Source organism: Kogia breviceps, chromosome 19 (genome assembly GCF_026419965.1).
Source record: "Kogia breviceps isolate mKogBre1 chromosome 19, mKogBre1 haplotype 1, whole genome shotgun sequence".
NCBI classification, from domain to species: Eukaryota; Metazoa; Chordata; class Mammalia; order Artiodactyla; family Physeteridae; genus Kogia; species Kogia breviceps.
In genome coordinates, this window is record NC_081328.1 from 27274403 (window position 1) to 27288185 (window position 13783).

Below are 13783 nucleotides of genomic sequence, written 5' to 3' on the forward strand. Positions count from 1 at the left end.
TGGATGGAGAAAGGTCCACTTATGGTGAGGAACTGAAGCCTCACATGTGAGCCTGGAACAAATATTCCAGTCCCAATAAACTACTCTTCAATTTCCAGACCTGGCTAAGAGCTTGATTGCAACTTTATGAGAAACTCACATCGAGAGAGAGTCAGAATGATCCAGCAAAACCACATCCAGGTTCTTGACCCTCTGCAACTTGGGTAAGAAAATAAATGTTTATTGTTTAAGGCTGCAAAAATTTGGGGGAAATTTATTAAGCAGCAATAGAGAATTAATACATAAAATCATGGTCACTGATCACAGTGAATCTGAAACCTTCAATAGGACAAAGAGTTCAATGAAAGCAATGTAGCAGTTATGTCTAGTTTGTAATATTGTTCATTTTTACTATCAAACATAACTCATAATAATTCTGTTAAATTATATAACATATGTATAAAGTATATGAACTTTTAAAGTGGGATCATATCAAAATACTAGTATAAATCTGTAATAGTATATAACTGCAAAGGGAAGATAGGAAGTTGGGTGGTAAAATGGTCAGGTTCATCAGATAATTTCATTACAGCACTATCAAGATAACTGGCATTTTGTCATTGAATTTAAGAACACTGCAACTCTCTCTCGAAGGAGAAAATAAGAAAGTTTTCCCTTGAATGCACTGGTATTTATATAGCAAGTGAGTAAGCCCTGCCTATTTGCATATGTGCATACACATATTGGTGTATACACATACACATATATAGACATATACGTTTGTTAGTTCTATGAAACACTGGCTCTAGCAATGCCAATATTTTGATTATATTTGTTTACGCCAGATAAAATGCTTTCTTCTCTTGTATCAGAAGGTAAGTAGATGACTACAAAGTATTAATGGGTGTGCAATGGACATGTGGGTGGATAGGAATATTCACTGAAGACCGTCTTTGCCCAGGCATTCTTGGGACAGCACTGACAGTTATTCCTTTGCCCGAGGCTTGGCTTCCATCAGATGTAACAATTCAGTTTCAGGGAAGACAGTGACAGGTGTCAATCTCAGGGTAGAGATTATATGTACACAGACTGGCATCTCCTCCAATGTTCTGGAAGGGTGATCTCAGTCACTATTCTTTTTAAGCAAAGGTGACAGAGGCAATGAACTGAGTTCATTACTTGTTATTTCTTGCCTCCAAAGTACCATTCACATGGTAAATGAACGACTCCTACCCAAAAGCTAACACAGGCTATCCAGGCTCAAAATTTTGGTTGGTGTAGTGAGGATGAAAAAACAAAAATCTAAGTAGTTCCAAGAAAGACATATAGTGGATGCTTTCTTATGCAAACATTACTTATTTGGCAACCTTTCTGAACGCAGCTAAGAGCTGAGAAGAAACCCTCATCAAAATGTTAGGAGGGGCCTTCCCTGGTGGCGCAGTGGCTGAGAGTCCGCCTGCCGATGCAGGGGACACGGGATTGTGTCCCGGTCCGGGAAGATCCCACATGCCACGGAGAGGCTGGGCCCGTGAGCCATGGCCGCTGAACCTGCGCGTCCGGAGCCTGTGCTCCTCAACGGGAGAGGCCACAGCAGTGAGAGGCCCGCGTACCGAAAAAAAAAAAAAAAAAAAAGGTTAGGAGGAAGTGAAGAGGGCTAACCTTTGCTGAAAGTGTCTACTTTGGGTCAGGTGTTATGATAGGCTCTTTACATACATAAGCTCATTCATTCTGGGCAGGAACTCTATGAAGGGCTAATATTCTTTCCATTCTATATGTAGAAATTAAAGCCCAGAGAGGTTTAGTAAACATGCCAAGGTCATTCAGCTATTCTGTGGAGACACCCTCATTGGAACCTAAGTTTCTCCAAATCCAAAGCCCATGCTCTTCTTTTCCTTATACCAGATGGCCTTCCTGGAATCAAATCCACCTGCAGCAGAACTTAGGCACTTGACTCACATACAAACACTTGTAGACGCACACTCCAGGACTATTTACAAGCAATTCAAATTAATCTGATTATTTGGCATCCTGTCTTCCTCAAATAAACTCCTGGGGAAGATGGTGAAGTGTGTAGAGGATCAAAAAGGAGAATGGAGATGAGGAGATGGCCAGGCATGTTGAGAGTAGGGAGAGATGACAGCTGTGTCTCTATTCTAGCTTATACAGCTTAACATCACCCTGCAGAACTCACTGTATTATGTATAAGATTGATGTTTATAATGATTTTGTTCAAGGGCCTCAGTAGAAGAAGGCAGGTAAGCACACAATACTTGTAAAATAAGACTTCCATTAAGAACAGTTAAACTAAAATAAATGTTGGTGCTTGAATGGGGTTGATGACTAGCAAAAAAGCCAACTCATGGAAAGCAGTCCATTCCTCCATGAGACAAGATAAAGAAAACACTGGTATATTGTTAGATTTTCTTATCTTTACTGTTTGAACTTTCTAGTCTCCCGGAGATAACTACTTATGCTTAGAACTAAGTTTCTATTCTGCTATTTAAAAATGAATAAAGTAGAGAATTCTAACAAAATCAAAATCAGTTTAAAAGATCTTTCTCATCATATGTAAACACGCTATGTTAAAAGAAGGAAATGGAGATGGTGTAGCATGGGTGTGTGTTTTGGGGGGATGGCTTTGGACTCAGACAACCCTGGAACTATATCTTGACTCTGAAATTTTACTACTGCCTGACCTGGACGAGTCTAGCCTCTTTTCCACAGAGTTTCTCCAACTGTAATGGTGAGAAAAGGATACCCACCACAGTCCTTTAACAAATCTATCTTACCTCTTTTCTGCTTTCCTTAGGAGTCAAGATTAAGGTCAAGGAAGAGAACTCCCTAAAGAGTGTACATTATTTCCTATGACTGGAGTGGGTTATACAAATGTGGTGCCGCTTTCTATTCCTTCTACAGGGACTGAGTTAGATCTCAGGGCAGTCAAAGGGCTTGCTGCTACTTCTCTTCTCTCTTCTCCTTGGATGCTGTTCTCCCTTATAGTAGGAGCCCAGCCCAAGGCTACTGTTCCAGTCAGCAAAGGACAGTGGCTTAAACCATTGGGTACCAGGCAATGGGACATGCTCACTCTCTGACTCACACTCACGTCTCTTTCTGCCTCCTTTTCCTTGGTAGTTGGTGATGGTGCCCTTATCCTTTCCTTTCCTCACAGGGCACTGGTTAGGCTCTGACACAGGTTTGGGTTAGGATACTGACAGACGGCTAAGGCTAAGCCTTGGTGAAAGAGTTCCCCACAGGGTCCAGACTCATTTACTGACATTTTTCAAAGGCCTCTCTGACTTCAGAGCCCCGGTTTACAATGAATGCTAGTTTGCCTTCCTTTGATGGGGTATTTCTTTGGGGGACCTTCTAGGAGACAGGCATGGCTGAGGGCAGGATGCAGCTCACCACCATCAAAATATCGTCCTATTAAGAGCTGAGCGATGCCCACTTTCTACGGTGTTAAAAAGATTAGACAATACAATGTATAGAAAAATACACCTAACATATGCCTGGCTGTTGAGCATCCCCCCGCCCCCATCCCCACATCTCTCCCCTTATCCATTACAAAGTGAACATAAGAAAGAAACCCAGGGCTTCCCTGGTGGCGCAGTGGTTGAGAGTCTGCCTGCCCATGCAGGAGACACGGGTTCGTGCCCCGGTCCCGGAAGATCCCACGTGCCGCGGAGCAGTTAGGCCCGTGAGCCATGGCCGCTGAGCCTGTGCGTCTGGAGCCTGTGCTCCGCAACGGGAGAGGCCACAACAGGGAGAGGCCCGCGAACCGCAAAAAAAAAAAAGAAAGAAACCCAGTGCAAATTTGGATGTGGTTTTTCATTTTCTTGCCACCCCTACAGTACAGTGATTCAAATCTCTCAGGAACTAAACACAGTTTACACAGCATATTGAAGTGAAACTTTCCTTCCAGAAGAGTTATGATTTGGGAAGTGAATAGTATGGCACTAAATGTAATCTGTTCATGGAATTCCTGGGTCCTTTGCTCCAAAAGTCCCTTTCTCCTTCATGTACTATAAACGACACCTTTGCTTTATGAATTACTTTTTGCTAGAGACCATAAGAAAAAAAAATCAAGAAAATACTTTGCCAGGTTTACCCCTAGCTTTTCCTTAAATCTTTTCAAGATATGAAGCTTCTGAATTTTCAGTGTCTTTAATGGTTATACGATTTTTCCTGTTCTTTTTTCCACCATGATGTTTTCTCCATGTTGTAAATTAATGATGACTATTTTATTAGGTATCTACTGGGTTCAAAATTTTATGCTAAGTGCTTAACATTTAATAACTCTAGAAAGTAGGTACAATTCCCCTTATTTTATTTATTTATTTTTTTGCATTACGCGGGCCTCTCACTGTTGTGGCCTCTCCCGTTGTGGGGCACAGGCTCTGGACGCGCAGGCTCAGCGGCCATGGCTCACGGGCCCAGCCGTGGGGATCTTCCTAGACTGGGGCACGAACCCGTGTCCCCTGCATCGGCAGGTGGACTCTCAACCACTGAGCCACCAGGGAAGCCCCCCTTATTTTTTGATGAGAAAACTGAGATGAAGAGAGATGTAGGAACCTGTGTAAATTCACAGAGCTTGAGAATCCAAAATGTGGATATTGCTTTGAAATATACTTGCACATTTGAAAGAACAGCAAGGACACATCTCTCTTTTCCTCCCCAAATGCATACCAAGTATCATTTGCTAAAAAAAGGGTCATATAAGGAAGTCTCTTGGGACTTTAAGAGGTTGTTGGGAACCCCCTTTGTGTTCTCATAACTCCAACTCTGATATGAAAAGAGCTACCCAGAACATAGTGGAAGTATATCAGATTGCTGTGTCCAGAGTAAAATTAACCAGTCCAGCAGCTAGAAAATGTATTTCTGTTGAGGCTTTCAAAGAGAGGTCTCTATCAGTCTAGTACACTAGAGAGAATCCTGGTGTCAGAAGACTTGGATTCCCTTCTGGCTTGGTGATTTAGTTAGCTGTGGATTCTTTGGCAACTACTCTAGGCTCTTATTTTTTTCATCTATAAATGAAGGATGTTCTCAGACTCCATTGAGATGAGGTTTGTTCATATACTGTCTCATTTATCTCCTCAGTTATATATTGTATGTTTTTCCTCACTATTAAGTAAATTCCTTGATATCAGAGAATATATAGAATATATATAGTCTGTATATCTCACTACTGTATCTCCAAGGTATGGAATACTGCCTGGCACACAGCAAATGCTCAAAAAATATTTGCAGAATGAATGAACTGTGTACACTGCAAAGCATGAAAAAAATGTTGATTATCATTACTATTATTGTTAATAAGTTTTAAGACAAAGCAGATTTTTTCATTAGATATTAACTTTGCATAAATATTAATGCTTTTAGCCAGAAGTGAATTGAGGCAGCCAACATTTAGGTTCAAATGACAATCCTGTTCCAATTTTTTGATGTTTCCCTTGAAATAATTATTAGGGTTTTTTTCCTAAATGATATCTGATATTAGCATTTAAATCACATGAAATGAAAATGGTGAAGTTTCACTTCTTGTTGCTAATTTTTGTAACCTCCAAGAGGGTTTCTTGGTATTACTGATTATTCTGCAACTTCCAGGTTCTCTCCAGATGTGAAGAAAATTGCTTACTTGGTTGAGATGCTTGTACTTACTTGATGAAGTACTTGATTCCATCTGCTGTGTAAGCTTCCTCCCACCCGTAAGGTAGACCTTGAGTGAAAGAAAACCAAAAATACATTTAATAAGATGATAAAGATAACTTTATTTCCTGGACACAAATTTCCCACAGCTTTACAATTATTTGAGTATGTTTCTTGTACAAAATAATTGTCTAGAAAGGAGGAATTAAAACAATTCAGATGAGCTTTCATACTCAGCATCTTAGAACACAATAAATAAGTCTTGAACAGTTAACAATCTGCTTTAGTTGCATTAAATGGATCATGACTTGTCATTTACATGTGGTGAGCATTTTTGTCAGCAGGATTCCAGCAAAAAATTTTTGGTGCAGGGGATGGTTTTTGCCTGGAGGCAGAAGGATGGACAAGATAGACTCTGCTTGTCTATTTGGGCTCAAAGTTTCTTTTAATTGGCTCCCTTTACATTCTTTCACTCAGCTCCACAGGGAATCGACATGAGTACCAGATCAGCAAGCGGCTTGAAAGTAGCGCTTGGACAAGACAAAATTCCTTATAAGTCTGAAAGTTCAGCAGAGTGATTTACAATGGACTGTAGTATTTTGTTAATTAAGAATTTTGTGCACTAAATGTTAACGGCCAAACAATTTGCTAAACTCAGCTTCCATTTCAGTAATGGGACTGAGAATAATTAGTTAGCTATAAAGAGATGCAGATTGAAGTAAGCAAGCAATCATTTGGCCATATTGCTATAAATGAGTACATTTTTTTCCTCATCATACCAACAGAACAGGCCCAGGTTGAGGCAGCCCATTCTCTTATATTCCAATTATGGGTGGAATATAGAACACAAGGGTTTCCATCCCTTGGCTCCACCCCTGAATATTGTTAAGCAGGGGTCCCCAAGCCCCAGGCCATGGGCCAGTATTGGTCTGCGGCTTGTTAGGAACGGGTCACACAGCAGGAGGTGAGCAGTCGGAGAGTGAGCGAAGCTGTGGAATTGTCTTCCAGGAAACTGGTGCGGAAAAGGTTGGGGACTGGACTTCCCTGGTGGCGCAGTGGTTAAAGAATCCTCCTGCCAATGCAGGGGACACGGGTTCAAGCCCTGGTCCGGGAAGATTCCACATTCCGCGGAGCAATGCCTACTGAGCCTGTGCTCTAGAGCAGATGCTCCACAGCCGGTGCTCCCCAACAAGAGAAGCCACCGCAGTGAGAAGCCCGCGCACCGCAACAAAGAGTAGCCCCCGCTAACCGCAACTAGAGAAAAGCCCGCGCCCAGCAACAAAAACCCAATGCAGCCAAAAATAATAAGTAAATAAATTTCTTTTAAAAAGGTTGGGGACTGCTGCTGTTAAGGATTGTAATTGACCTTTTGGATCAGTCTTTGGTATTGACTTATCAAGGCTCCTTTGATGAGTATAAGATACATTAACACATCAAAGAACAGACTCCTGGTGCAGGTAGCCTACTTCTTTAGAAAGTAACTGAGCTGTAACAACAAACCATTGACTTCATTTCCCCAAGTTTCAGCAAGGGGCAGAGCAAAAATGCTGGAACAGCAACTATGAACAAAATAAAACCTTTCTCTATCATCATTCGCTTCATATTCGTTGAGAATAGCTCTAATGATGTTATTTTTATAAGTAAGAAAAACAAAACAAGCTTTACTTTATATTTACCTCCAGTCTTTTAACACAGTTGTATAAAATAAGAGCCTGGCCCCAAATTCTGTAACTACTTCCTTTGTTGATTAACACAGGCCACCTAGGAGTTTCTTTTCTCCCTTAATGAATAAATGTTCCTATTTTAAGCACAAAATAAGCATATCTGGGAACTCAGCATAAGCAAATGACTGGCTTCTTAAAAGCCACTGAAGTGACACTATATATATCTCTGATAGTAAACATGGCCAGCACACACTCAGCCAGACAGGCCATGATCAACTGCTGCTGCAGTTCATGTAGATTTATCGCCTTTACACTTTCTACACCTTTGTTACAGATCACTTCATTTTTCACTGACAAGCCCCTCACCTGAAGGGAATAATCTGATGACTGTACACAAAACCCCTGCTTTTATGACAAAAAGGTTCAGAAATGCCAGGAATCATGATCAAAAGGGCAGAGACACGCTAAAAGTAGAAAGTCATTCTAATGTGACTAAGATTTTTGTTTAAATGACTTGTCTCTCCAGTGCAATTATAGCCATATTTCTAATTTCTTAATTCACAGGTCTTTTTTTTTCAATGAGGAGAAAAAACTATGTATACTTCAAAGACAGTATCTTTTAATCTGTAGGATCATTTGAGAATTGAGATAGACATTGGGATACCGCATCCCCATGTCATCAAAACAGAGTTCCTGCCCTGATTATTTTCTTACAATTAGTAAACAAGGACTATAACTTCACAACGGACTTATTAAAGGTACCAATTCATATCCATATAAGTCAAAATGGTTATTCAATGACTGTAGCCATCAAGATATTCCTGTTTATTGAATAATATTTTAGGATAAATTCTCTGTTCTGAAAAAAATAGCATTTCTTTTTAGAAGACTGAGTGGTTTCTTCTTCTTCAGGCAGTTAATATAGTCTGTAAAAAATAGACTTGGGGACTCAATTGATAGCGACTATCTTTCAGTGATAGTTCAGTAATAGAAAACACAATCACTGTCCAATTAATTATAAATTAAAAACCACAATATATTGATAAACCAAATAACCTACTTTTTAGAAAAAGGGCACTTTTGATTTCTACGAGCTTATATAACTATGAAGGACGCAATTGTCCTTTAGTAAAGATTTTCATCCCTTCACAATAACTGATTTGGGTATAATTACAACATACTATCTAAATACTTTTCAATAATCGTTATAGTCCCAAGGCATTAAAATTTTTCTACATTCCCCACATCTTTATACTTGCAAATAGATAATGCTTCTATTTTTCCTTTTCATATTTGCTTTAAAACTGTTATGACAACTATCGTTTCTGATTGGAAGTATTTGTTTATGAACCCTCACATAACATTCTTTCCATCAGAGATCACTTGTTTCAAAGTACTCTTCATGAGTATTTTGCCAAAGGAGGAGTCTCAGTAGGAGTCTCATATTCAACTTAGAATACTGGCTGTCACCTAACACTCCACATATCCAAAACCAGACTCATCACATGTCCGTACAAAATAGTTTCCCTTCTATTTTCCCAGTCTATTTACGTAGGAAAGTTCTCTTTGTCATATTTGGCCCATTCATTAAATATTTATTGATCATTTTTTTAGTGATTATTTTTCTGTGTTTAGCATTTTACTTGGTGTTCAATACATAATGATTAACAAATTAACATGTACCTTGGTCTTATGAAACATTAAAAAGTCATCATAAATAAAGACACCATTAAAAGTAGGAATAAGTACTAGGAAAGAAAAGTATTGAATACTATGAAAGAGTAACTCACAGCACAGACAAAGGTTAAACTCCTTAATACATAAATAACTCCTGCAAATCAGTAAGAGAAAGGAAATGACAAATAGGAGTCTGTGAAACATGTGGAACATTCAGGACATAAATGTACTTAAACATATGAAAATAGGCTTAATTTCACTCTTAACCAGAGAAATACAAATTAAACTATTTTGAGAGGCTGTGTTCATCATGTTAGCAAAGAGTAAAAGATAGTTTAATAAGACACTGTGTTGAGGGTATGAAGAGGCAGTCATTCTCATACTGATGGGAGTATACATATGATAACATATGTATGGGGAGAAACTTTTCAAGATCTACCTAAAAGTTTAAATGCTAATAACAACAGTTCACATTAATGGAGTGGCCATGTGCTAGACATTGCATTAAACATGTACCAACTCTCTTAGGCCTCACAACAATTTTAAGAGGTACTATTATTATCCCCATTTTACAAATGAGGAAACAGGCATGGAGAGGTTCCATCACTTGCCCAAGGTTACACAGCTGGCAGGCAGTAGAGCCCAGACTCTTAACCACTACGCCGAACTGGCTCCAAGGACCATTTAATCCAGCAATTCTTCCAGGAATTTATCTTATAGATAACCTTTATGTACAAGATTATTAATTGTAAAAGTAAAAGATTGAAAATAATCTAAATAACCACCAATGGGGACTGATTAAAGACTATATATCAGATAACGGGATATTGTCCAGCTGTGAGAAAGAATGAGGAAGTACTTTATGTACAGTCTGGATAAAGGGATGTAGGATGAAGGAAGGATCTCTGAAATTGCTGGAGTTATCCAGGTACAGACGTGGGCAAGAACACTAGGTTGAATGAACAGCAAGTGCAAAGGCTCTGGGATGGGGAAGAGCTTGGCATGTTGAGGAACTGAGAAATCATTGTTACCGGAGAGTAGTGAGTGAGTTAGGAGGGGATTGATACAAGATTGAGCCGGAGAGACAGGCAAATATGACTATGCAGGGTTTTGCAGGCCATGTTAAAATTGTTTGCAAGTTTCTTAACAGGAAAGCTGGAGATATGCTACTGTTTAAGATGAAGAAAGCTGCAAGAGAATGTTGCTCCCACCATATGTGCGGAAAGCTGCACAACCTAAAAAAAATTTTAAAAATTTTGTTTAGCTCCTCAGAGACTGAGTTCCTCACCTGAGCTGACCCTCAGGTGAACTGAATTCCAAAGGGTGACAAGCCCCTCTGAGGGAAGATGGGGCATGTGAACTCTTTGTCTTTTGGCAGAGCTCAGGAAGAAATCTTGCCATAAAAGTGGGTAAGAAGAAAATATCTAAAACTGTAATAAATTTGTAAAGCCCGATTATGAGCTAGCATGATAGTTTGGTGTCCCCAGGAGCCCTAGGCACAAGGAGAGCCTGCTCTCCCTGAACAGCTCTTTACTCATGAGAAAGACTAGGGGTAGGCAGGAGACCTGAGAGAGCCCCTGGGTGGTGTGGGCACATGCAGGACCTGCAAAGGTTCGAGGGGGGAGAAGAAGTATCATCCATGACCTGGACCCTCCTCTGATATGAAGTAATAGCCGGCTGCAGCTCGGGGAGGAACAAGGGACACTCCCACATGTGGACAGGAATCTGAGTGACAGGGAGGGACAAGAAACTGTCACACCTCCAGTCCCTCCCAGACTCCACGAAAACCTCATTTGTCCTGGTGAGGTGAGGTGGATAGAAAACCTGATGTCTTCACTCTGCACTGACACTAAGTCATGGAGGGGTGAGGGAAGGAAACCTTTCAAATCCAGAATCCTGCACTGATGCGATGCAGAGTTTGACTTCCACAAGGAGCAGGGCAGGAAACCCACTTGAGGACTTAGTAGGAGGTAGGATTGTTTGCTACTAAGGAGGAACAGGAAGGCTGGGAAAGTCCTACCCCTGAGACTTGGGCATGGGGCCTGCCTGAAACCCAGAGACCAGAGTAGGGAAACCGAGAGCCTCTCCACACACCCCCACTCCCCACATGCACCACTCACCTGGCACTGAGCTGCGTACTCTGGGAGAGGGCAAGAGAGCAGACAGTAAATGTCCACTGTGATGCAGGTGTGTGGAGCCTGCTGCCTGCTGAGGATGGAGCAGGCATACTGAGAACCCCTACCCCCAGCACCCCAGACCTCACATGAGCACAAGAGAACAGCAGACAAGCACTAGAGGAATTTGAAGTCTGTGGTAAACTCAACAGAACCCTAGAAACAAAATGCAAGTCCAGCTTGCCTACAAATGAGAGTGAATAACCACCCCCCCCTACCAACACACTAAAGGCCTGACAGAGAAGAGACAAACACATTTCTGGGTTTAAATAATATTTACCCCAGTCTCTATAGTTTTGTACCTCCAAAGACTGACAATCACAATTATGAGACACAGAAAAGCAAGAGAAAAAGACCCATCACCAAAAGGTAAAACCACCAACAGAATCAGATACAGAGAAAATATTGAGCTTTAAAATAATTATAATTACACATTAAGAGATCTAGTGGAGGGACTTCCCTGGTGGCCCAGGGGTTAAGAATCCACCTGCCAATGCAGGGGACACAGGTTTGAGCCCTGGTCCGGGAGGATCCCACATGCTGCGGAGCAACTAAGTCCATGTGCCACAACTACTGATCATGTGCTCTAGAGCCCATGAACCACAACTACTGAGCCTGCGTGCCACAACTACTGAAGCCCACGCGCCTAGAGCCCATGCTCTGCAACAAGAGAAGCCACTGCAATGAGAAGCCCGTGCACCACAATGAAGACCCAACACAGCCAAAAATAAATAAGTTTTAAAAAAAAAGAGATCTAGTGGAATTTAGTGAATTCTGGTTGTGTGACTGCAGTGATGATCGTTACTTGGGTATATTACACAGAAGGTAATGACTGAGCTTGTTGAGGCCCAGAGTCTTGTTAAACAGTGGGATGGAAGGAGTGCCAAGTGAGCTGAGCGACTGTGTAAGAGTGATTGGAATAATGGACCCCAGACTTTAAGCTGAATAAGAAGACAAGGAAAAATAACAGTGGAGGCTGAAGGATAGAGAAAATACATCTTATTGAGGACAATAAACCATGTAGTGAAGTGGAAAGGTGGGAGGTTTGAGAGGGAGAGTCAGGAGTCTGAACCACTGTCTGTGGTGCCAAGGTTTGTGGTGGAATTGGAAGACCATGGTAAAGTGGGAAAAAAAATGGGCATTGGACAAAAAGAACTGAACAGTAAAAGTGGTGGACTCACATGGATGATGGTAGGAGCTAGGATGGGGAGAAACAATGGAGAATGAGAATTCCAAGAATACAATAGAGAAAGACAACACCATCAGTCTCAGAGGGCTTAAATAACCAAATTTATCTGAAAAACATTTTCTAGTGTAGTTGTTATGAAAACTCAAACACATTTAACTTTTAGCATCTGATATCTTGAGAAAAAGAAAAAAGAGAGGGAAAGAGGTTGGGGGGAAGGGTGGCTATGAGAAAGAAAGAAAAGAAAGAAAGAAAGAAAGAAAGAAAGAAAGAAAGAAAGAAAGAAAGAAAGAAAGAAAGAAAGAAAGAAAGAGAAAGAGAGAATCTCTAACTCACAATTAATAAAGCTTCACTAAAGAATATGATATATATCACAGTGAAATTTTTTGCAGTCACCAAATCTGAATCTATATGTAATGTTCCTCAATTATAACTGAAAAACTATGGGAAAGTAATAATCTTGTGGGGTCTGTATGATAGTTATAATAGCAGTCAGCTTGCCTAGCTTAAAGGGTTATCGTGAGACTCTACTAGAGAATATATAACTATATGATATATATACAAGAGGAGACAATAATTATTCAGAGTAAGGAAAATAACAGCTCCTTCCTTCTCCATCATTTATGTTTCTAGAGATATAGAGAAATTTGGATGCTTAATATAGGAAAAGTGTTTTAATTATCTACAGGGGAAATCTCCATTAATATACTGGGTTATTTTTTAGAATCCTCTCCCAGTGCAGGAAATTATATAGTCTCTATTTCACTCATGATAACACCCAATGAAAGAATAACAGAAACCAGTGGGACACTCTGACCCTCAATGAGTGGTATGATGATAAATGTGTAACAACCAGCTCTGGGGGGCAGGAGGAGCCCTAATTTGTAGCATTTGCTGATTTCCGTGGTGTAAATACTCCTACCATCACTGATTTCAAGCTACTTATGTAATGTCAATGACTATAGAGTTGGGAAGAAATGTGTCGTAGTAAGCCATGATACAGTATTCCCAGACATGAGACATAAATAATCTCAATGACAAAGATAAGGAAAATAATTAGGAAGTGGTAAGTTTTGAGTATTTATTCCTCTTTTAAATGTTTAAGCTGAAAATTTAATACCATTTTTAATAATGACTATGTTTCACAATTAGCTCACAGAACTTTTTTTTTTTTTTTTTGTGGCGCGCGGGCCTCTCACTGCTGTGGCCCCTCCCGTTGCGGAGCACAGGCTCCGGACGCGCAGGCTCAGTAGTTGTGGCTCACGGGCCCAGCCGCTCCGCGGCATGTGGGATTTTCCTGGACCGGGGCACGAACCCGTGTCCCCTGCATCGGCAGGCGGACTCTCAACCATTGCGCCACCAGGGAAGTCCTCACAGAATTCTTGTAAGCCGCTACTAGCCAGGTCCGGTATAACCACCATGGACCCTATCTCTGACCTCCCTGGTCCTAATAGAAA

The 13783-nt window shown here is 40.7% G+C and overlaps 1 protein-coding gene across 2 annotated transcripts in view; it reads right to left on the bottom strand.

The window, feature by feature from the left end:
• The window catches only part of STXBP4 (syntaxin binding protein 4), a 202156-nt gene that overhangs the window by 20257 nt on the left and 168116 nt on the right, over positions 1-13783 (bottom strand). For both annotated transcript variants that reach the window (XM_059048918.2, XM_067020482.1), the window contains exon 17: positions 5638-5695. In XM_059048918.2, coding sequence (XP_058904901.1) covers positions 5638-5695 — 58 coding nt within the window. The remainder of the gene's footprint in view (positions 1-5637; positions 5696-13783) is intronic.